The sequence below is a fragment of the Heterodontus francisci genome, chromosome 17, assembly GCF_036365525.1.
Source record: "Heterodontus francisci isolate sHetFra1 chromosome 17, sHetFra1.hap1, whole genome shotgun sequence".
Taxonomy (NCBI): domain Eukaryota; kingdom Metazoa; phylum Chordata; class Chondrichthyes; order Heterodontiformes; family Heterodontidae; genus Heterodontus; species Heterodontus francisci.
The window spans coordinates 32,119,654-32,144,150 of record NC_090387.1 but is presented as its reverse complement, the minus strand read 5'-3'; the positions used below and the strand labels follow the sequence as shown (position 1 = coordinate 32,144,150).

At 42.4% G+C, this 24,497-nt stretch overlaps 1 protein-coding gene across 1 annotated transcript in view; it reads right to left on the bottom strand.

The window, feature by feature from the left end:
• Positions 1 to 24,497, bottom strand: part of tmem231 (transmembrane protein 231) — an 89,891-nt gene that overhangs the window by 23,792 nt on the left and 41,602 nt on the right. Inside the window, exons 2-3 of the mRNA XM_068049220.1 lie at positions 22,619 to 22,785; positions 12,353 to 12,481 (exon numbers count right to left, since the gene is read on the bottom strand). Of these exons, the coding sequence (XP_067905321.1) occupies positions 12,353 to 12,481; positions 22,619 to 22,785 (296 nt within the window). The remainder of the gene's footprint in view (positions 1 to 12,352; positions 12,482 to 22,618; positions 22,786 to 24,497) is intronic.

Below are 24,497 nucleotides of genomic sequence, written 5' to 3'. Positions count from 1 at the left end.
TATAGACTCTGGAATAGTTCCTACAGATTGGTGGGTAGCTAATGTAACCCCACTATTTAAAAAGGGAGGTAGAGAGAAAGCAGGGAATTATAGAGCAGTCAGCCTGACGTCAGCAGTAGGGAAAATTCTAGAGTCCATTATCAAAGATTTTATAGCAGAGCACTTGGAGAACAGTGGTAGAATCGGAAAGAGTCAGCATAGGTTCACGAAAGGGAAATCATGCTTGACAAATCTACTAGAATTCTTCGAGGATGTAACTAGTAGAGTTGATGAAGGGGAGCCAGTGGATGTGGTTTATTTGGACTTTCAGAAGGCTTTCAACAAAGTCCCACATGAGTGATCAGCATGTAAAATTAAAGCGCATGGTATTGGGAGTAGTGTATTGCGATGGATAGAAAATTAGTTGGAGGATAGGAAACAAAGAGCAGGGATAAATGGGTCTTTTTCCGAATGGCAGGCAGTGACTAGTGGGGTACCGCAGGGATCGGTGCAAGGACCCCAGCTATTCACAATATACATTAATGGTTTAGATGAGGGAACTAAATGTAATATCTCCAAATTTGCAGATGACACAAGACTGGGTGGGAGGGTGCATTGTGAGGAGGATGCAGAGAGGCTTCAGGGTGATTTGGACAAGTTGAGTGAGTGGGCATGGCAGATGCAGTATAATGTGGATAAATGTGAGGTTATCCACGTTGGTAGCAAAAACAGGAAGGCAGATTATTATCTGAATGGCTATAAACTGAGAGAGGGGAATATGCAGCGAGACCTGGGCGTTCTCGTATACCAGTCGCTGAAGGTAAGCATGCAGGTGCAACAGGCGGTAAAAAAGGCAAATGGTATTTTGGCCTTCGCAGCGAGAGGATTCGAGTACAGGAGCAGGGATGTCTTGCTGCAATTATACAGGGCCTTGGTGAGGCCACACCTGGAATATTGTGTGCAGTTTTGGTCTCCTTATCTGAGGAAGGATGTTCTTGCTATAGAGGGAGTGCAGCAAAGGTTTACCAGACTGATTCCTGGGATGGCGGGACTGAGGTCAAAGGAGAGATTGAGTCTGTTAGGATTATATTTGCTGGAGTTCGACAGATTGAGGGGGGGATCTCATAGAAACCTATAAAATTCTAACAGGACTTGACAGGGTAGATGCAGGAAGGATGTTCCTGATGGTGGGGGAGTCCAGAACCAGGGGTCATAGTTTAAGGACATGGGGTAAACCTTTCAGGACTGAGATGAGAAGAAATTTCTTCACCCAGAGAGTGGTGAGCCTGTGGAATTCGCTACCACAGAATGCAGTTGAGGCAAAAACATTGTATGTTTTCAAGAAGGAGTAAGATATAGCTCTTGGGTCTAAAGGGATCAACGGGTATGGGGCGAAAGCGGGGAAGTTGGATGATCAGCCATGATAAGAATGAATGGTGGAGCAGGCTCGAAAGGCCGAATGGCCTACTCCTGATCCTATTTTCTATGTTTATTCTGGTTTTTGATTTTTTTTCCACAAAGCCTAGGGGGTTATGATCTGTATATACCAGTGTCTCTCCGTAGCTGCGGCGGACATAGACTTCAAAATGCTTAAGAGCATCTTTTTTGGTGTCAAATCAGCTTTTTGGAGAAGTATTGTATTGACCTTTCTTGTAACAGAATGCACTGACCCCCAGGTCACCAGAATCAATTGCCACCTTGAAGGGTTTAGTGAAATTTGGAGCAGCCAACACTGGTTCATTAATCAAAATGGCTTTCAGCCTCTCAAATAATGTTTGACACTCCCTTTACCACACCGCTTTGGTTTTCTTTTTTTGAAGGAAATCCGTCAGTGCTGAAATTTGATACAAACTTGTGATAGAAACCACACATCCCCAAAAACCTCATGATTTCTCACTTAATCTTAGGGGTAGGGAATTTCACCAATGCTTGTACTTTCGCTGTTCTTGGCAACACTTGCTCTTGCCCTACGATATGCCTGAGGTAGGTTACTCTCACTTTTGCAAATTCACTTTTTGCAAGGTTTATCACTAAATCAGCCGATTGTAATTTTCTAAACAGAACTTCTCGTCGCTCCAAGTGGTCCTTCCAAGTGTCTGTATACCAGCACATTATCAAGGTAAACCACACAGTTAGTAACACTGGCTACCACTTGGTTCATTAGTCTCTGAAAATTGGCTGGGGCATTTTTTAGCTTGACTGGCATCACTCTGCACTGGAAAAGACAGTCTGGTGTGACAAAGGCTGATATTTCTTTAGCTCAGGTTGTTAAAGGAACCTGCCAGTATCTTTTTAACAAATAAAGCCAAAAAGTGCTAGAAATACACAGCAGGTCTGGCAGCATCTGTGGAGAGAGAAGCAAAGTTAACAAATCTATTTTTGTAAGAAATGTGGCACTGCCACATACAGTCTTCCAAGCGAAGAATTGGGTAGGGGTCTGCCTTTGTTACTGCATTAACCTTTCTGTAGTCTATGCAGAATCTAGTTGAACCATCAGGTTTAGGCTAAAACACCACTAGGGAACTCCAGCTGCTTTGACTGGGTTCAATTCGTTGATTTTCCAACATGTATTGGATTTCTGCTTTTACCTGAGCCTGTTTCTCTGGACTTAAGCATTTATAGGAAAGGATACCCCTACATCCACATTATGTGTGGCTAAGGTTGTACATCCCAGCTTGTTCCCACAGACCCTTTTAAATCATGTGAGCAGCCTTGTTAGGTCTTCTTGTTGTTCTGCATCTAAATATGAAAGCATACTGTCCAATCTTCCTAGCAAGTCAGTATTAGCTAACCTGATAGTAGGAGTCATAGAGACATACAGCACAGAAACAGGTCCTTCAGCCCATCTGTGACGGCCATCAAGCACCTAACTATTCTAATCCCATTTTCCAGCACTTGGCCCGTAGCCTTGTATGCTATGGCGCTTCAAGTGCTCATCTAAATACTTCTTAAATGTTGTGACGGTTCCTGCCTCTACCACCTATTCAGGCAGTGCGTTCCAGATTCCAACCACCCTCTGGCTGAAAAATCTTTTCCTCAAATCCAAGGTTAACCTTACCTTACCTTAAATCTATGCCCCCTGGTTATTTACCCCTCCGCTAAGGGAAAAAGTTTCTTCCTATCTAACCTATCTACGCCCCTCATAATTTTGTATACCTCAATCATGCCCCCCTCAGCCTTCTCTGCTCTAAGGAAAACAACCCTAGCCTTTCAGTCTCTCTTCATAGCTGAAATGCTCCAGCCCAGGCAACATCCTGGTGAATCTTCTCTGCACCCTCTCCAGTGCAATCACATCCTTCCTATAGTGTGGTGCCCAGAACTGTACACAGTACTCCAGCTGTGGCCTAACTTGCATTTTATACAGCTCCATCATAACCTCCCTGCTCTTATATTCTATGCCCCAGCTTACAAACGCAAGTATCTCATATGCCTTCCTAACCACCTTATCTACCTGTGCTGCTGCCTTCGGTGATCTATGGTCAAGTACACCAAGGTCCCTCTGACACTGTACTTCCTAGGGTGCTACCATCCATTGTATATTCCCTTGCCTTGTTAGTCCTCCCAAAATGCATCACCTCACTTCTCAGGATTAAATTCCATTTGCCACTGCTCCGCCCATCTTACCAGCCCATCTATATCATCCTGTAATCTAAGGAGGTTCGATCTGAGAATTGTCTAGGCTTACTTCTGCCACTTCCTCACTATCTCTTTCATCCTTGACTATCCCTAATACCTGACATACCTGTGCTTGCTTATCCACCTCCTGGTGATGATATTGTCTCAACATATTGATATGACAGCCAATTATTTTTCCGGCGATCTTGGGTGTCAATCAAATAATTTACTTTACCAATTCTTTTGGCCATTTTAAATGGACCACTGAACCTTGCTTTCAGTGCTTCACCCTGTAAAGGCAGTAATACGAACAACTCATCCCCTGGTTGAAATGTTCAGGTCTTAACATGCTTGCCTGCCCATTTCTTCATGGCTGTTTGGGAAGTTTTCAGGTGTTCCTGAGCCACTTTGCAGGCTCTATCTTTAGTGCCTGCGTCTAACAATCAAAATTATTTTGTTTTATCCTCTCAAATTCTATATAAGTCTGCCCAGGCTGTCTCTGGAGGTTCCGAAATTTCTGCCTGTACTCTTCAGGGATCAACTCATAAGCAGCGAAAATAGCCCTTTTTTTTGCCATATCATAATCTGCAGAAGCTTCCTCAGAAAGCATGGCATAAACTCATGAGCTCTGCCCATCAACCTGCTTTGCATAAGCAGTGTCCAACTTTCCTTCGGTCACTTCATCTGTTTGGCTATCTTTTCTAAAGAAATGAAAAATGCTTCTACGTCCCTTTCCTCAAACTTAGGGAGGGCTTGTACAAATTTAAACAGCTCTCCACGAGGTCCTGGCTGGAGTCAGATCTTTCCCCACCAACATTTTCACTGGAGTCAAGACCACCCCTTTGTCTTTTCCATCTTTTTAAATTCAAATTCCCTTCCTTCTCTTTCACTTTCTCTTTGAAATTCTAGTTCAAGTTTTATTAATTTGTCAATTCTCTTTCCTGTTAAAGCTTAAATTTTTCCAATTCTATTTCTTTTTTTTGTCAAGTTCAAGCTGCTTCACCTGCAACTGAATTTTTGCTAATTCAATTGCATTATCATCTGGTTCGCCTTTTTCTTCTTCCAATTTCAATTATCTCTGCTTTCTTAGCTCCTGGTTGTAACTCTAACACCAACTTTTCTGTCAACTCCTTTAGTCTAACCTTGGTTAAGTTTCTCAAATCAACCCAGAAAGGTTGTAGCAACTAACAAAAACATTCCGGTTGTATAAACTGTACTCTAATGTACAAGAAATCTGTTTTTTTACTTTTCCTCTTCTCAGTTATTCTTACTCCACCTACAATTGTTCATTGTCGGCGTTGTGTTATGCCACACAGAGCCTCCAATTATACATTACAACCGAGGTGGGAGGAGTGCACTGGCTTTTCTAGTTCCACTTCTCTGCAGATCACAACATATATTTTTAAAAGTTTACCCAGTTACTGATTCGGTCAATCATATTGTCGGGCAAACCCCCCACCTACCAAGACTGAAGCACACATTATTTCGCACATGAACATTAAAATTTAAAATTGCAAGCCCCTGACTGGAAAGATATTTGCATAGTAACAGACAGTGTTGGAAGAATGAAGAACCAGTCCCTGCCCAATAAACAGAAGAGACCTGGTCAAACCAGTCAGTCACATGACCACCTACTGGCAAACTAGGGGAGTTATAAATTGGAAAAACAGAATTTGAACTCAGAAAGCCATGTGCTCCCAGTTGGAACAGAACCTCCTCTCCAGTCCTGCCTGCCTCCATCTTTTTCCCACAGAACTGAATCTTGTGAAAACATACGAACCTCAAAGAGAGAAAAGTCTCCTATGTGAACAAGGTTTAAGATGAATACTGGGCCCCAACAAACAGCAAGACTACCTACAATAAAGTTAGCTTGAAGCACAGTAAACAAGAAACTCTTCTGATATTGCCTCAAACACCTCTCTACTATATTTTCCTCTCCTCTTTTCTGTCCCTATTTGCATGTGTGTATCACATGTGCATGCTAGCATGGGCGCCTTGTATATCCGTAGGCATTAACCGTATTACAGTTTAAGTTTAAATAAAATTTCATATTTCTTCTTTAAACCTCAGAAAACCTGTGTGAATTGGTTTCTTTGTTTTATAATTGGAAAGCCGTGAACAAGGATTCACAAAGGGGGAGCTCAAAACACAGGGATGAATTTTACAAGTGCGCCGTAGTTCACAGCAGCGCACTCTAAAGGTGGGGGGCTCTTTAAATAGAAGGGGCAGGCGACCGCCCCCGATGACGTAAGGGGGCAGCTGATTGCATCCCTGGCAACAGCATCTGGCACCACTGCACAGGCACCGGCACCATTTTTAAAGAGTTTTAAGTCCTTCAGTCGCATTTTAAATTTTAACGGTCCTAATCTCCAGGACATAACTATAAAATGTCATCTCCAATATAAATCACTTCTCCCACCCCACCCCAGCACCCCCATGGGTAAATTATACATCAATCGCACTCTTCCCCCATAATAAGCCTTTAATATTATTCCAAATCTTCCCCACCCCCCAATATTTGTTCCCTTTGACTCTCAACCACTTCCCACTATCCCATTAGCCAGTAAAGATTGTTTACCCAGCTCCTCCACCCCTCCCGCCCTGAAACTTCTATTCCTCCCCGCTCCGCACCAGGTTCGCGCCCAGAGCTCTGTACGGAGTTCCAAATGCGCACGGAGTACGAGCGGCGGCCATAAAATCGGCATGGGACAGCCACCGCCTGATGGTAAGTTCATTTACATCTGTTTATTGTCAATGCAAATATTAAGATGAAGGGCTTACTGCCAAGCCGGGGGGGGCGGGGGGGTGCCGCACCAAGGTCCCCCGCCGCCAGTAATATGCAGCAGGCCCTTCTCGACGTCGTGGGTCAAGGTGGGCCTCTCTCCACTGCATTTTACCGGCCCCCTCGTCGTGACTCGCGGCGTCGAGGGGCCGGTAAAATTCAGCCCACAGTGTGTAAAAAATTAAACCCTGTTACAATAAGACCACATGAAGATAGTAACAGACCTCTATACACCTTTCTCACCTGGTCATAACACATATACTCTACTCTTTATCCCAGCTTTATCCCAGATACCAACTAGGCGTCTTTAAGAAACAACAAAATTATCAGTTTTTTTTAAATCAAACAAGACTTATCCGGTAAGTAAGCAAAGCGTTACCACACAGATTGAAATATTAACGTACCCTTTTTAAATTCCTCATCCCACAGACACACTCACATACACTGGGAAAAAATGCAGAAATTCTCTCTGCAGGAGCAACGGGCTGATGGATAAACCTGGCAACTACTGGCCAGACAGCCTAACATTGTTGGCGTGCAAAGTTTTACAACATTAATCCAGGACAAACTTAATTGGCACTTGGAAAAATATGGGTTAATAAATGAAAGGCAAATTGTGTTTGACTAACTCGATTGGGTATTTTGATGAAGTACTGGAGAGGGTGCACGAGCATAGTGTTTTTGATATTGTGGATACTGATATGGATTTTCAAAACATGTTTGATAAAGTACCACATAATAGACTTGTTAGCAAGGTTGAAGGCCATGGGTTTAAAGGGGTTGCAGCTGCATGGATATAAAATAGATCGATTTTAACAACCCACCCCAATTCCACCAGGCGAGATAGATCAAAATAATTGTAAAGCTAAAAGCTTTTCAGTTAAGTTCTGCGTAAATACAAGGTACTGTTGTTCATAAAGTAGGAATAATGCAAATGAAATGGCATTCTCTATAAAAAAGCACACACAAACAGATGGTCAGCAAAGAGCAACTGGTCCACACTGCAACCAAAAATGTATTTATATACTGGGGTGGCAGGGGTAGTCATTTTCAACTACACCGTTTGGGTGGTAGGCAGGCTGAGTGGATTGCCTGCCCAATGGGAAATCTGCCTGATTTTCAATTCATTGATTTCATTGGACAAGTTCAACAATAGGCGGGAGAACTGCTCCGCCAGGTTACTGGCCAAGCAATGAGGCTGAAAATGATCCCTATGGTATTTATTTATTGTTTGCAGTAGGAGAGACACATCACACTAAATATATGTATTTAAAATTCCTTCATCCACCATGTGTAAAAAAAATTAAAACATTGGACAGAATTTTTGCTCACTGGAGAAGGCAGGACCACATCAGAGAGCCGGCACGCCGCGCGGAGATCCAAATTGCACCCTCGCCCGCCTCCGGTCCCGACTCCAATTTTGGAAGAGGTGTCGGGATCTGTATGCCAGCAAGCCATGCGAAATGGCATTTCAGCAATTTAGCATGTAAATGAGGCACTTAACAGCCCGTTAAAGGGCAGAAAGCAATTTTTGAATGCATGTATGGGGACCACAAAGGGTTGCAACCATGTCCCTGAGTAGCAGGCAACATTGTGGCAGGGAGCCTGTCATGGATGTGGGTCCAGTTAACATCGGTGCATTAAAGAAGAATAGCTCAGAGAGCTGCTCAGGCAGTGGTACGCAGTGGCTGTTGAGACTGCAAAGGTCGTATAGAGGTAGCTCTGTAGCACTGAAGCAATTGGAGGGGGACTGACCCTACAAGGGCATAGCAGGGAAGGTCCAGGTATCTGACATTGCTTCTGGAAGAAAGGGAGGCCAGATGTGGAGTTGAAGCTGAGCTAATCGGATTTGGAGATGAACAGCAATGAGGAGCAGGCACTTGCACTGCATGTGCGGCAGACCATTGCTCCTGAGGCAGGCAGAATGTTGATCGAAGGGCTCGGAGGGAACAAAGATGATACCCTCCACATCGAGTATACTGACAACAAGTTAACTTCCTGAATCCAACAGAGTATCAGTGTCGCCAAAGGATGTGTCCATCAAGGCAGATGGTAGCAAAGTTGTGCACACTGATGGAGGGCCACCTCAGTCCTCACTGGTCACGTCGACATGCCCTGCCAGTAGCTGTCAAAGTGACTGTGGCGTTGAACTTCTTTGCCTCTGGGTCCTTCCAAGGGTTAGGGTTAGGATGGCAGCTGACCTCACTTGCATCTCACAATCGGCTGTCTATCACAGCAAATGGGAGGTAACGGATCTAGGGCATCGGATTGCACTGAGTTCACCACAGATAGGGGCCACTCAGGCACAGTGGGCAGTAGGATTTGCCTCCATCGCTGTACTCCCTCAGGTGCAGGGAGTTGTTGACTGCACCCATGTGGCCATCAAGGCACCGGCAGAGCAGCTCGGAGCATTCATGAATTGGTATTTGGCCAAAGTTTTTTTTTGTCTTTTTTTTGTAACAGACCTCTGCAGAGAGAATTTCTGTACTTTTTTCAGCATGTGAGTATGTCTGTGGGGAATTTAAAAAGGGAACTTTCTTATTTCAATCTATGTGTTAATGCTTTGCTTCGTTACTGGATAAGACTTGTTTGATAATAAACTGATAATTTTGTTGTTTATTAAAGAAACCTGGTTGCTGTATTTTATTCTCGCATAAAGAGTAGAGTATATGATTGACCAAATCGGTAACTGGGTAAACATTTTTAAAATATATGTTGTGATCTGCAGAGAAGTGGCACTCCTCCCATCTCGGTCTTAACAACTATAAAATGAACTGATAAATTAAACTCAAAACGGACACCTTTGCTACAAAACAAGATGGAATAAGAGGTCAGGTGACCTCTCTCCAATACTGTGAATACACATGGTAACTGCTGGAACTCTGAACCAATCGTCATGTCTGGTCAAGTGTTGAAGAAAGCATTAGAAATGTAAATGGCCCAGTCAATGTTAATGGCTACCCCTCTTCAACAAGTTGGGTGAACAATGACTTTGTAGACATGGAGACCCCAAACTCAAACTCAGGATAATGGGTGTGAAAAAAACACCACTTTATCAAGATGGTAGAGCTGAGCAACATCCAAACACATTGGCTAACAATGGCCACACCATCAAACACCATTTCTGAAAACACAATGGAAGAGAAATTTGGGTCACCTGACAGAAACCAAGTCTCTGATAAGGAGTTTTTAATAAGAGGCATTTTCTGTGTAGAAAGCCAGAAGCCAGATGGAAGAGAGAACCATCCCAGCAAGCAGAGAGACCCTTCCAGTATAACATCTTTAAACTATCTAGAGGCAGAGACAAAAGGTGACCTTGAAACTCCCTACCTGAGAAACTGCAACAAGATTTTTGCCATTGAACTGTGACTGCGATTTAACCAAAGAAGTCTGCAGCAAAGCATCCATCCAACTAAAACTTTCCAAAGTCTGATTTCAGTGAACAAGGAAGAAGGAAAACAGGCCTGCACCACTATTAAATCTTCCTCCCAGGAAACAAGAGAGGTTTCACAACAAACTCTTTTAAAACCATCAGACCTAAGTGCATGCTACCTTTTAATCTCTATCTTTTCTTGTGTGTGTGCATGGGTATGCGTGTGAGTGGGTGAAGTTGCAAATATTTTCAGGTATTGTTTGATAAACATTTATCTTTCTATAAACCTACAAGAAAACCTGTCATCTATTGAACATTAAAACGCTCAAGAGTTAAAACACAATTCTAATAAAAACATTGAAGTAAGAGCAAAATACTGCGGATGCTCCCTTAAGTGAAGGATCATAGACCTGAAACGTTAACTCTGCTTCTCTTTACACAAATGCTGCCAGACCTGCTGAGTATTTTCAACACCTTCTGTTCTAATAAAAACATACTGTCTTCGATCAGTTGAGAGGTGAAAAGTGGAAATCATCCCTATCATTTCCCGCTTGTCTGTAACACACCAATCTATTCTCATAAATTCCCTTTGCCCCTCCAACTTCCTTTTTTAGTTTTTTTTTGTATTTAGCTTGGTTTTCTATTAAATTGTGAACTGGATATTTATCATAGCTTCCTTTTTCTGTATCATTTTAATCTCTATATCTTTAGTCATCCAAGCAACTTTAGCTTTGCAGGCCCATCTTTTCCCCCTCATGGGAATATGCCTTGTCTGTACCCGAGCTATCTCCTCTTTTAAGGCCTCCCATTGCTCATTTACAGTTTTACCTGCCAATCTTTGATTCCAATCCACCTGAGTCAGATCCCTTTTCAACTCCCTAAAATTAGCCTTCCTCTAGTTGAATATTTTCACGTGTGATTTTTCTTTGTCCTTTTCCATAACTACTTTAAACCTAATGATATTGCGATCGCTGTTTCCCAAAATGCTCTCGCAATGAAACATGCTCGACTTACCCCGTTTCATTCCAGAGAACTGGATCCAGCATTGCTTCCTTTCTTGTTGGGCTGGAAACATACTGATCAAGGAAGTTCTATAGTACATATTTCAGAAATTCCTCCCCCTTCTTTGCCCTTTACACTGCTATTTTCTCAGATAATTAGAGTCCCCCATTATCACTACTCTATAGTTCTTCCATCTTTCTGCAATTTGCCTGCAAGTATGCTCCTCTATCTCCTTCTCATTATTTTGAAAGTTCAAATATCTTTCTACTGCTCTATCATTGATCAATAGTGCCACCCCTTCTTTTTTTCCTTCCCTATCCTTTCTGAATACATTATAGCCAGGAATATTAAGTGCCCATTCCTCTCCTTGTTGAGCCAGGTCTCTGTTATTGTCACTATATCGTAATCCCACATGGCTACTTGTATCCACAGCTCACCAACCTCATTTACCATGCTCTAGGCATTTATGTACATGCAGTCTAAACCCATCTTAGTCTGCCTTGCATTCCCTCTGTCTGATCAGTCCTACTTCTGAACTGCTCTTTGCTCTAATATTGTTGCCTCTCTCCAGTTTCTGTGTACTGTCTTTGCAATGATGGCAGCATGTTAAACTGCCAGTGTGCATAAAAATCAAATTTCCCTATCCTCTGGAGAGGTACTCAGTTACTCACCTTCCAAAAGTAAGATAGGGTTTACCAATGAGATTTTAATAAATGTATTGCTCATCATATCCAAACAGTATTAAGTGACAATAAAAAAGTAAATAGAATGCTAAATTTATATTGCCAGGTCAGGTGAGTTCAAAACTCCAGAAGTCATGCTGATGCTGTCCAGTCTCTCACCAGCCTTCACCTTTAGTACTGCATATAAATTTGATCATAGGGACATATGGGCGTCATGCAGGACCTGCAGGCAGTGAAGAGGAGAACTACAAGGATGATTCCCAGTGTCAGAGGGCTTAGCTAAGCTGACTGATTTGTTAAGCTGAGATTCTTCAGTCTCAGAAAGAGACATCTCAGAAAAAGATCACTGAAAGGTTTACTTAACAGTATGGACAAAGTAAGCCAGAAACATTTCTATCAGATATGCTGAGGGAGCAAAACATAAATGCATAAACTCAAGGCCATCAAGAAAAAAATTAAGACAACTGTCAGGAATTATTTTCTTTTATGATCAATATGATCAATAGTTAGAACAGATTTTTAAGAAGGATGATTGAAACCAGGGCACCAGAAACTGTAAAAGTGAAAACAGTAGGGTTGGTATCCTGAAAGATTGAGATCAAATGGTTGAAAGGCTTTTTTATCCGGACTGAACCTTGTGATCGAGACTACTCAGACTTGCATAGAAACAAAATCATATTTTCTAAATTCAAAACAAACCCAGTCACCAGCTGTAAATGCAATATTATCTCATCAAAAGTTTTTTGCACCCAGAAATTTAACCAACTCCATTCTTAAAGAAATAAAGGGCATGTCTTTTCATAGATACAAATGCAATGGTTTATTATCACAGAATAGGTTTCTTTTTAAATTAGAAGCGCCCTCTTTAAGTGCACTCCAATTGGGAAGAAGGAAACGAAAGCCACACTGAATACTTACAAAAAGCTGGTATGAAAAAGTCAGAATGAATTGCACACTGTACACTTGCTCTGACGATTGAAGTGGAAGCTCCAGGCGGAAATTCAGACGATCCATCTTCCCATCCTGATTTTGGTCTTCTTCCATAGCCTATGAAATGAAGAATATCTCACATAAACCATTTTATTTTCTATCATAACGTATTTTTATAGAAAAGAAAAGAAAAATATCAATTTCTAAGGCAAATAAACAGTATCTGTTCAGAAAAGAGTAAGAAACGAGTCTGAGACAACAATAATCACCGCTGTGATAAGCATTCTATTCAGTCTCTGGAAGCAAATAATGGGTGCAGGCAATAAATTTAAAATTATACAACACGCTATATTAATCCTGAACACATCCATCAACCTCCCATCTCTGCCACCCAGCCATGTTGGGAATTTAGATGCTTATGAGCATGCCCCACCTCCAGCAGAAATTTTTGAATTTATACTAAAATTGATTTTTAAGAGCTTATTTTAAATAACTTTCTATTTTAAAAAAATGTTGTGACGACTTATGACAACTTGAGACAAAACGCATTAATTGAATCAGTTATTCATGGTCAGAAAGGCAGAAAGCACTTTTGTTAATTGGGCAAAAATTGGCCTGGAAACTGCAGGCGCAATTAATAGGAAAGTAAAGATAGAGTTTGTTGCAAACTTGCTTTAGTGTAATGATGCTAGTATTTGTGCTTTACCAAGGCTACTTTATCACAGAATTTCACACTTTTCTGCTTAATCACCAGTTTGAAAAGAAATTAATTATTCTCCAAAATTTGGGGTGGAATCTTATGAGTTTTTAAAAAATTCTTTCATGGGATGTGGGCATCGCAGGCCAGGCCAGCATTCATTGTATATCCCTAATTGCCCTCGAACTGAATGACTTGCTAGGCCATTTCGAGGGCATGTAAGTGTCAACCACATTGCTGTGGATCTGGAGTCACATGTAGGCCAGACCAGGTAAGGACAGCAGATTTCCTTCCCTATCTTATGAGTGCCATGGCATTCCTGACGGCGGGACCGGAAGTTGTCGTAATGTCCGCTCCCGCCGCAAATCCTGTTTCCCATGCAATTTTGTATTTAAATTAGGCATGCGGCGACGGGCACGGCGAACACATGGGATCATACAGTGGGGGCCGCCTTTCATTGGTAGAACCAGCTGTCACTGCCCCAAGCACAGATATGAAATATACTGTGCTTGCAGCCTCAAGGATTAGCAGCTTTCCTTTCTTGTAGGTATCTTCAGACTGACTTAAACTGCAGCTTTCACTTAAAACAAAATGTTTTTGCCTCCCTTATTTTGTGAAAGTCACCACCAACTTCATATCATTTATTTTCCCTACAGCAAAAGGAATCACATGGTAGCTAGCAGGCAGCGTCTTGCCCCACTATTCAGTGATGCCTCCCTGCAGATTCTCCTCCAGGCCGGAAAGACGGCAGGTCTTCTTCCCTGCAGATGGAGTCAGAAGACCCTCCCGCTTGACCAAGGCGGCCTGGATGGAGGTAGCGGAGGAGGTCCCGAACCGTGGGGTAACTCGTAGAACGTGGATGCAGTGCAGATCAGCAAGGGTAAGTGGTCCCAGCAAAGCTGTTCCATTGTTTTCTTCCATAGTTCTGTGGCTTTAAGGCAGAGTGTACGCAAGGAATGCAGTGGAATTTGTGAGCAGCCTTGGTGTCATTCACTAAATGAAGAAGATTGGCACTGTTTATGTGATTGGATATGTCATGCAAAAGCCAATGCAGGATGAGTGATGTTGATGCATGTATACGCACATACGAATAAGGAGCAGGAGTAGGCCACTCAACCCCTCGAGCCTGCTCTGCCATTCAATAAGTTCATGGCTGAACGGATTACTCCACATTTCTACCTTCCCCCGATAACCTTCCACCCCCTTGCTTATTAAGATATATGTATGTAATGGTTCTGATGCACCATTTACCAAGTCATTAAATCTGCACAGTTTGCTGCAGGATAAATGAAACCACAACCAGCGCGAGTGTGCTAAGATGGGTGGAGGGGGCCCTGACATCAGGCTGCTGACCACAGCTGAGGAGGTGGCTTCGGAGATCATGAGAGAGGAAGGAGGCAGGGCAAGCAGAGATGGCGAGGCAGGAGCCACAAGGCATAAGAATAAACTTATGCCTCTAGGATGTTGATAGTGGGGGATTGAGCGATGGTAATGCCGTTGAATGTCAAGGGGAGATGGTTAGATTTTCTCTTGTTGGAGATGGTCATTGCCTGGCACTTGTGTGGCGCGAATGTTACTTGCCATTTATCAGCCCAAGCCTGGATATTGTCCAGGTCTTGCTGCATTTCTACACGGACTGCTTCAGGCAATGGGGCGGCACAGTGGCGCAGTGGTTAGCACTGCAGCCTCACAGCTCCAGCGACCCGGGTTCAATTCTGGGTACTGCCTGTGTGGAGTTTGCAAGTTCTCCCTGTGTCTGCGTGGGTTTTCTCCGGGTGCTCCGGTTTCCTCCCACAAGCCAAAAGACTTGCAGGTTGGTAGGTAAATTGGCCATTATAAATTGCCACTAGTATAGGTAGGTGGTAGGGAAATATAGGGACAGGTGGGGATGTGGTAGGAATATGGGATTAGTGTAGGATTAGTATAAATGGGTGGTTGATGGTCGGCACAGACTCGGTGGGCCGAAGGGCCTGTTTCAGTGCTGTATCTCTAAACACTAAACATCTGTTGGATGTACAGCAAAGCCATGTGAAAAGTATGTTGGAGATGCCTGAGGTCATGCGTGGCTTTGCAAGTCATGATTTCTGCCATGTTCCATCCATCTGAGCTTGTGACTTCCTCAGTCGAAAGTTTGGCGAGCTCCGTGCTGAGCCTGGTTGAGCGCTCGAGCCACGTGCGATCTGACATGCACTCCATCGCTGTTGCCATGGGATCCATGCGAGAAGGGGACAAAGAATCTGGACCCCCCTGCAGGTGCGCTTTCCCCTCAGGGAGACAGGCAGGTGCCATCGTGCACACAGATGGCGGAGAAGCACGTGCCAGCTTCCCCGGAGCATTCCTCTCAGGACACCCCCAGGGTAAGCAGCATCTCGTCCTCCTTCCAACATTGACCCCCTTACCTCCAGCAGGCGAGCACACGGGGGATACTCAAGCACCATTTCTGCCGACCATCAGTAGGATGGAGCCATCAAGGCCTGTTCCTTTAGGGAACGCCCACCACGGTCATCCACAGCAATGGGGCATCGCACTGAGCAGACTACCTCCACCTCAGCTATTAATGTCAGGGTAACACCTAGATGTAATGAGAGAAAAAGGAAATTGAAAGTTTTGGTCATGAAGGTCGCATGGGACCTGTACAAATTAATTATCACGATTGCAAAGATGTATTAAAACATTTTTATTTCATGCAAAATTTGATCCACGCTCGGTAATGTTTTGCTTGGTTACAGATGGAAACAAAGAAGTTTTTTGGAGGCCAATGGCACGAACACAATGATGCTTGCAAAGCATCTCAGGAAATGTCCAGTGTCCATCTCATTGAAATTTGAGCCTTTACTCTTCAATGATGGCTGTTTGCCTATTGATGGTCGCTAAGATTTCAGAGATGAGTAAGACCTCATGCAAAAGGGAATTTCTGTGGGATATTGTTATGTGTCTCCTCCCAAAGTTCCTGGATGATATGGCTTATTGTTGGCTGAAATGTGCATAAATGAGGTTCTCCCTGATGTCCCTTGTATGTTTGTCCATGGCCCTGATATCGATGATGGCAACGTTGGCATTGTTGTCCTCCTCCTCAACATCTTGTCATCCTCATCTGAGGAAGACTAGTGTTCCTCCTGTTACTCTGCCTGCAGAAGTGTTGCCACGTCTAATTGCAAGGTTGTGCATGGCACAGCAGGCAATGATTATTTCTGACACCCTCTGTAGTGTATACTGAAGAGCCCCTCCAGACCGGTCAAGGCAATGGAATGGCATTTTCAGCATGTGTTCAATGATGGCTATGGTGGATGCATGAGTGACACTGTACCTCTTTTCAGCAGCGCTTTGAGGATGACGTACTGGTGTCATCAACCATGTACAAAGAGGGTAACCCTTGTCACCCAGGATCTATCCGTCCAGTTTGGCTGGTTCCTCGAAAACTGCTGGCAGCGTGAAGTTCCTCAAAATGTAGGAGTCATGCCAGCTCCCTGGAAAACGTGCACAAACATGCATGATTCTTTTCCTGTGGTCACAAACCAGCTGCAGTTTAAAAGAGTGGAAGCTTTTGCGATTAACAAAGACAACAGACTGGTCCCAGGGAGTTCTAATGGCCACATGAGTACAGTCGGTCACCCCTTCCACTTTAGGGAAGACAGCGATGGCACTGAAGGCCACAGACCTTGCTGCCTGGCTGTCCTCGTCTACAGATAAGTAGATGAAATCACTGGCACGTCAAAAAGGGCATTGGTCATCTCTTTGATGCACCTGTGGGTCGCAGACTGCGAGATGCCACATACGTCACCCGTGGATTCCTGGAAGGAACCACCGGAGATAAGATTGAGTGCAGCAGTCACCTCGAGGGCAACTGGCATGGGATTCCCACCGAAGCCGTGCAGCTGCAGGATCCTACAAATTTCTGTGACCATTTCACGTGACATCATAGGCATCTCTGGCATTGCCCCTCTAACATTTGAAAGTAATTTGTCCTTGTCCTGAGCACGTGATGACATGCCAGTGCCAATTTTCGATAAGGCTGTTCCTCGATATTGCCATTCGGAGCATCCTCACCTTCCTCTTCTGCCTGTTGCTGGTGCTTAGGCATCATGAGTTGAGGGAAAAGAGCCCTCCTTAGCCCTTCTCTTTGTTCTTCTTCCCGTGGTGTATGAGACCCACATCACTGTGTCTTTTCTGAACAATAAATAAGCAGAACGTGGCGATTCAGCCCTCTGTTGCTAGTGAGCTGAAACATCGAGGCAATGAACAGCTCATTTATATTTGCCTTCAAATTTCAGCCAGGTAGAAGACACACTCACTATTTGCCTCCTCCCACTCTCCTTGCAATCCTTGAGTGTCCATGTGGTTCCCATTATTGTTGGAAAATGGTGTAGGCGGGAGGGCTTTAGATTCCTGGGGCATTGGGACCAGTGGGACCTGTACAAGATAGACGGGTTACACCTTAACAGGATCGGGACGAATATCCTTGCAGGGAGATCTGTGAGTGCTGTTGGGAGATTTAAACTAGCTTGTCAGGGGGTTGGGAACCTGTGAGGGAATTCAGATAGGAGAAAAACAAAACTGGTTATGGGAAGTAGAAAAGCTGTGAATCAAAGTGGAAAGTAGCAGAAACAAATGCTAGAACCAATCAGGGTCAAAATACAGAATAGTGTTAAAAAGGCTCAATTAAAGGCACTCTATCTGAATGCACGCAAAATTCGCAACAAGGTCGATGAGTTGATGGCGCAAGTAGAAGTAAACTGGTATGATTTAATTGCCATTAAGGAGATGTGGCTGCAAGGTGACCAAGACTGGGACATGAATATTAAAGAACATTCGACATCTAGAGAAGGACAGGCAAAAAGGAAAAAGGAGGTGGGGTAGTGCTAATAATAAGGGATGGGATCAGTACGTTAGTGAGAGAGGATCTTCGATCGGAAGAACAGGATGTAGAATTTGCTTGGGTGGAGCTGAGAAATAGGGACAACTATTATTGGTAGGAGTGGTTTACAGGCCAACAAACAGTAGTAGTAATGTATAGCCTGATATAAATCCGGAAATTAGAAGTGCATGTAGCAAGAACAATGCAGTAAGCATGGGTGATTTCAATCTACATATAGATTGAATGAGCACCAATGCTGTGGAAGAATTCCTGGAATGTGTCCGAGATGGTTTTCTGCAGCAATATGTTGAGGAACCAACTAGGGAACAGGCTATTTTGGATCTAGTATTATGCAATGAGAAAGAGCTAATTAATACTCTGGTGGTAAAGGAACCTTGAGGGAAAAGTGACCATAGTATGATAAAATTTTCCATTAAGTTTGAAAAAGACGTAGTTCAATCCAAAACTAGGGTCTTAAATTTAAACAAGGCAATTATGAAGGTATGAGGAGCAAGCTGACCGTGGTGGATTGGAAAAATACGTTAAAAGATTTGACGATACATAGGCAATGGCTAGTATTTCAAGAATTAATGCATGGTTTTCAAAAAACATACATTCCTTTAAGGCAAAAGAACCCAATAGGGAAAGCGAGTCAGCTGTGGCTAACAAAGGAAGTTAAAGATAGTATTAGATCAAAGGGGAAGGTTTATAAAGTTGCCAAAAAGAAGTCGTAAGCCAGAAGATTGGGAGATTGTAAAAGCTTCTATTGGTATGTAAAAAGGAAGAAATTAACAAAGGTCCATTACAATCGGAGACAGGAGAACTTATAATGGGAAATTGAGAAATAGTAGAGAAGCAAAATAATTACTTTGTGTCTGTCTTCACAGAGGAAGATACAAGAAGTCTCCCTGAAATAATTGAGATCCAAGGGTCTAGTGAGAATGAGGAACATAACGAAATTAGGATTAGTAAAAAAGTAGTATTGGAGAAATTAATGGGACTGAAAGTTGACGAACTCCCGGGACCCGATGATCTTCGCCATAGAGTGTTGAAAGAGATGGGTACAGAGATAGAGGATGCATTGGTAATCATAGAACATAGAACAAAATACAGCACAGAAGGAGGCTATTCAGTCCATCGTGTCCGCGCGGGCCGAATAAGCTATCCACCCAAACTAATCCCTCCTTCCGGCACCTGGTCCAGGTTCCAGTACCTTAGGTGCATGTCCAGGTACCTTTTAAAAGAACTGAGGGTCTCTGCCTCCACCATCGATCCTGGTAGTGAATTCCAGACACCCACCACCCTCTGGATGAAAAAGTTTCTCTTCATGTCCCCTCTAATCATTCTAGATATCCACCTTAAATCTGTGTCCCCTGGTAACTGACCTCCCCACCAGGGGAAACAGTTCCTTTCTGTCTACTCTATCTAGGCCCTTCATAATTTTGTACACCTCAATCAAGTCACCCCTCAGCCTCCTCAATTCCAGGGAAAACAACCCCAATCTATCCAATCTTTCCTCATAGCTGCAACCCTCAAGTCCTGGTAACATTCTTTGAAATCTCCTCTCCCGAGCAATTATGTCCTTTCTGTAATGTGGTGACCGGAACTGCATGCAATACTCCAGCTGCGGCCTAACCAGCACTCTACACAGCTCCAGCATTATATCGCTGCTTTTGTATTCTATACCTCAGCCAATAAAGTAAAGCAATCCATGTGTCTTCTTCACCACTCCATCTATCTGTCCTGTCACCTTCAGCGACCTGTCGACATGCACTCCAAGGTCTCTCATTTCTTCTGCCCCTCTCAATATCCTCCCATTTATTGTATATTCCCTCGCTTTATTTGCCCTCCCCAACTGCATCACCTCAGACTTCTCAGGATTGAATTCCATTTGACACTTTTCTATCCACTTTTCAACCAAACCATTGATATCACTCTGGAGTCCACGACGCTCCTCCTCACTATGAATTACACGGCCAATTTTTGTGTCATCAGCAAATTTCCCAATAATGCCTTCCATATATAACTCTAAATTATTAATATATACCACAACCAGCAATGGACCCAACACTGAGCCCTGTGGAACACCACTGGAAACTGCTTTCCATTCACAAACACATCCATCGACTACTCCCCTTTGTTTCCTGTCACTGAGCCAATTCTGGATTCAACCTGCCACATTCCCCTGTAAGCCATGGGCTTTCATTTTACTGACCAGTCTGCCATGCGGGACCTTGTCAAATGCCTTACTAAAATCCACATCCACTGCACTACACTCATCAATCCTCCTTGTTACTTCCTCAAAAAACTCAATCAAGTTAGCAAGACATGACCTTCCCTTAACAAATCCATGCTGACTATCCCTGATCAGTCCGTGCCTTTCTAAGTGACAGTTTATCCCGTCCCTCAGAATAGATTCTAACAATTTATCCAGCACCGAGGTCAGACTGACTGGCCTATAATTACCTAGCTTATCCCTCGCACCCTTTTTAAACAATGGTACAACGTTTGCACACCTCCAATCATCTGGTACCTTGCCTGTATCTAGTGAGGATTTGAAGATGATCCTCAGCGTATCGCTATTTCCTCCCTGGCTGGGATGCAAAACATCCGGTCCTGGCGATTTATCCACTTTCAGGGATGTCAGACCCTCAAGCACTTCCTCTCTCATTATGCTTATCGAATATTTCACACACCTCCTCTTTAACTACAATGTCTGCATCAACCCTCTCCTTTGTGAAGAAAGAAACAAAAAACTCATTAGGAATCCTGCCCACATCTTCTGCATCTATGCAAGGGTCCCTGTACATCTCTGATAGGCCCTACCCTTTCCTTAGTTATCCTCTTACTCTTAATGTACTGATAAAATACCTTCGGGTTTTCCTTGATTTTACCTGCCAATAATTTTTCATGTCCTCTCTTTGCTTTTCTAATTTCCTTTTATATTTCACCCCTGCACTTTCTATACTCCTCTGGGCTTTTTAAAGTATTAAGATATTTGTGATCATCACAAGCTTTCTTTTTTGCTTTATCTTACCCTATAAACTTCTAGATAATCAGGGAGCTCTAGATTTGGCAGTACTACTCTTTATTGTTTTAGGGACATGCCTACACTGTGCCTGTAGTATCTTGTTCTCGAATGCCTCCCACTGGTTTGCCACTGATTTTCCTTCAAGAAGCTGTATCCAGTCCACCTTTGCCAGGTCACCTCTCAGTTTTGTAAAATTTGCCTTCCCCCAATTTAGAACCTTTGCTCCTGTTTTATGTTTGTCCTTTTCCATAATTATGCTAAAACTAACTGCATTATGGTCACTATCGCCAAAATGGTCACCCACTGTTACTTCATCCACTTGCCCAGCTTCATTACCGAAAATTAAATCTAGAATTGCGGCCCCTCTCGTTGGGCTTGTTATGTACTGGCTAAAAAAGTTCTCTTGAATGCAATTCAATAATTTTGTCCCCTCTGTACCCTTCACACTGCTTGTATCCCAGTCGATACTGGGGTAGTTGCAATCCCCAACCATCACCGCCCTAAAGTTATTGCACTCAGAAATTTGCCTACATACTTATTCCTCTATCTCCCTCTCACTATTTGGGGGTCTATAGAACGCTCCCAGTAATGTGGCTGCCCCCTTTTTATTTCTGAGCTCCACCCATATGGCCTCGTTTGATCATTCATTTAGCATATCATCTCTCCTCAAAGCTGTTATTTATCCCTTGACTAATAATGCTAGACCTCCCCCCCACCCCTTTTTATCTCCGTCTCTATCACGCCTGAATACTCTAAATCCGGGGATGTTGAGCTGCCATTCTTGCCCCTCCTTAAGCCGAGTTTCCGTTATAGCAACGATATTGTGTTGCCATGTGTCTATCTCTGATCTCAACTCAATTCACCTTTCAAAATTCTATAAATTCTGTAATGGTGCCTGCAGATTCAAAGGTTGCAAATGTGACTCCACTGTTTAAGAAAGGAGGGAGAGAGAAAAAGGGGAACTATACACCTGTTAGCCTGACGTCAGTAGTAGGGAAAATACCAGAATCTATTATAAAGGATGTGATTGCTGGACACCAACAGCACGTTTCTCTCTCTACCACTGAGAAGGACCACAGCAGCAATGTCATGAGAATACCATCACTCCAAGTTCCCTTTCAAGTGGTTCATATATATATATGGCTGTTTCTTTATCGTTGTTGGGTCAATACCCTGGAATTCTCCATCATGAGACCACCTTCTTAGGGCAACTAGGGATGAACAATAAATGTGACCTTGCCAGCGCCACCACAAAATACACACCTTTTATGGTTACTTCATAATTATACTTATCAACATCATAGATGGCTTATATCTCTGAGAGTTAACCCTTTGTAAAATGAATCTAATTTCATAACAAGATAATAAAATAAATTTAACCAATATCTCTTCTTGGCAAAATGTGCCAAAAACCTTAATATGCTACAAAGGAAAAGTGGTATAGGAGATGTGCTGTACTCTTTAAAGGTGGAACATGTGGCTACAAAAATGTTCCAACTTATCTGAAGAATTACCATAATAACAGTCAAAAGTACAAAAATCCTGTCTGACAAGTTATATTTGTTGGTATTCGTGAATTAACCCAGTAGGTGTGAAGAATATTTTTAAACTTAACATTAAGATGCCACTTATGTTTAGAGTAATGTTATGGTATCAGGTTGAATGACTTACAGTCACTAATGGGAATCGAAGATTGTCCCCTTGCAGATTATTGAAGTTCTCAAACGTGCTCCAGGCCACAAAGTCACCACTTGTGCTGGTTCCAGCAATCATCAAAACTTGGTACTGGAATCTAACATTTGGCTGCTCTTCATACGTGTTTATTTTTAACCAAAAACCTACAGTAAGAAAATCAGGTTCACTCAAGGACATATATTCTATTTACACATAAACTTAAAATGAAAGTTTTACATCTAGCACACATCCCTTAAACGACAAAGTGTCACATGTTAGCATACGTCACATTGTATATTACAATTGATGATTGGCTCAAATATTGCATTCATAAAGGAAAAAATTGTTAACTCGACAAAGCTGATTGCCTAAACTACAACAATTAGATAACCTACCAAGAACATGCAGCAACCTGGTACAAAAGCAGCCAGTTAAGAATCAGCAAAGTTGCCTAATAATAATTCTATCAGAATAAAGGGATAAAATGGAATTGTTTCTCATAGTGTTTTTTGAAAATATATTAGTCATTCCCTTGCTTTTTTTCCAGTAATCCTAAACATATAGTACTAAAAATAAGATTTATAAAATAACAAAAATACAGAAAAACTCAACTTCAGTTGCTTGCATTTTGTTGCTTTTTTGGCCCCTACATTGGTCGGCTAAGCCTTCCCTCCTAATATTTTTCAGGCTCCCATTCATATGTGGCAAGCAAAATTTTGTTTTGATTATAAAGTATCTAGGTGGTTAGATTGGATGCATTTTTTTCCATATGTGTGTGTCTGAAAATGCTCATAAAGGAAATGCTCATAAAGGGATCATGTAAAAGTGGGAAATTCTGAAAACCATTACTCAGGTTTGGAGGAAAGTTCTGAATGAAAGACCCAAATTTAAAAAGAAGCTTTTAATTAAATTGAACACTGCTGCTGATATGTTCTGGAAAAAATGCAAATTAATGTAATTTTGAGTATTAAAACTCAAACTTTAAACTGATTAGACAATCTGCCTGATTGTACAGCCTAAGGAACTGCGTGATCAGTCTATTAACTTTTCAAATCTAATACAATTTAGGTTATTTTTATTCAAAATATTGTATCTATAAAAATGAAGGAAAAAGAAACTGTAATACAAATTATTAATATACAAATCGATTTGGTATTGAATGAAAACTACTGGTTAAAACAGAACTGTAAAATGGCTTGCCTACTTTATTTTATGAAATAGGATTAAGATATCCGTCAGTTTTTTTATCTCTTATTTTTGGTTTCCTGAGAAAATGTGCATCTTGTGAATATGACCGTTTAGCTAGCAGGATTTGTCTGACCTTGATGAATTCAATTGTGAATCAGAGCGAATTCCCATGCCTGGGAGATAAGCTAACCCTTTTTTTATATAGCTATCAAACACAGTGCAAGTGATTCCTGGTTTCATAATAGGAAAACGGAAATGCCTTCTCCCCCAAAGCTCAGAGCCAACCTTTTAGACCTCTTAGGGCCTCAAAATTGGCTGTTCCGTTCATGTTATTAAAATTGTTCGGTTTGTTTCTCGGAGCCTCACCAAATCCTTAGACTCCACTCTTGGCTGGCGCTGACAATAATATGGCTTCTACAGGAATTTCACGACTATATTGGTAAATTATGTAGGATAAAGTAAAGCATTATGTACAGAACCCCTATTCTTACTACAATCCTTCACACTCAGCAAATAGCCTAATGATACTGGGATAGTTTCCACTTTTTTGGGCATAATTTTGCTGGTTAGGTTATAGCTCAAGTTTCTGCTAAAATTCATTTGCACAATCAAATATAAAATCATCCATGAACTGCTGTAATCAGATAGCATGACACAATGAAATTGTTTCTTTTTGATTTCTTTCCAT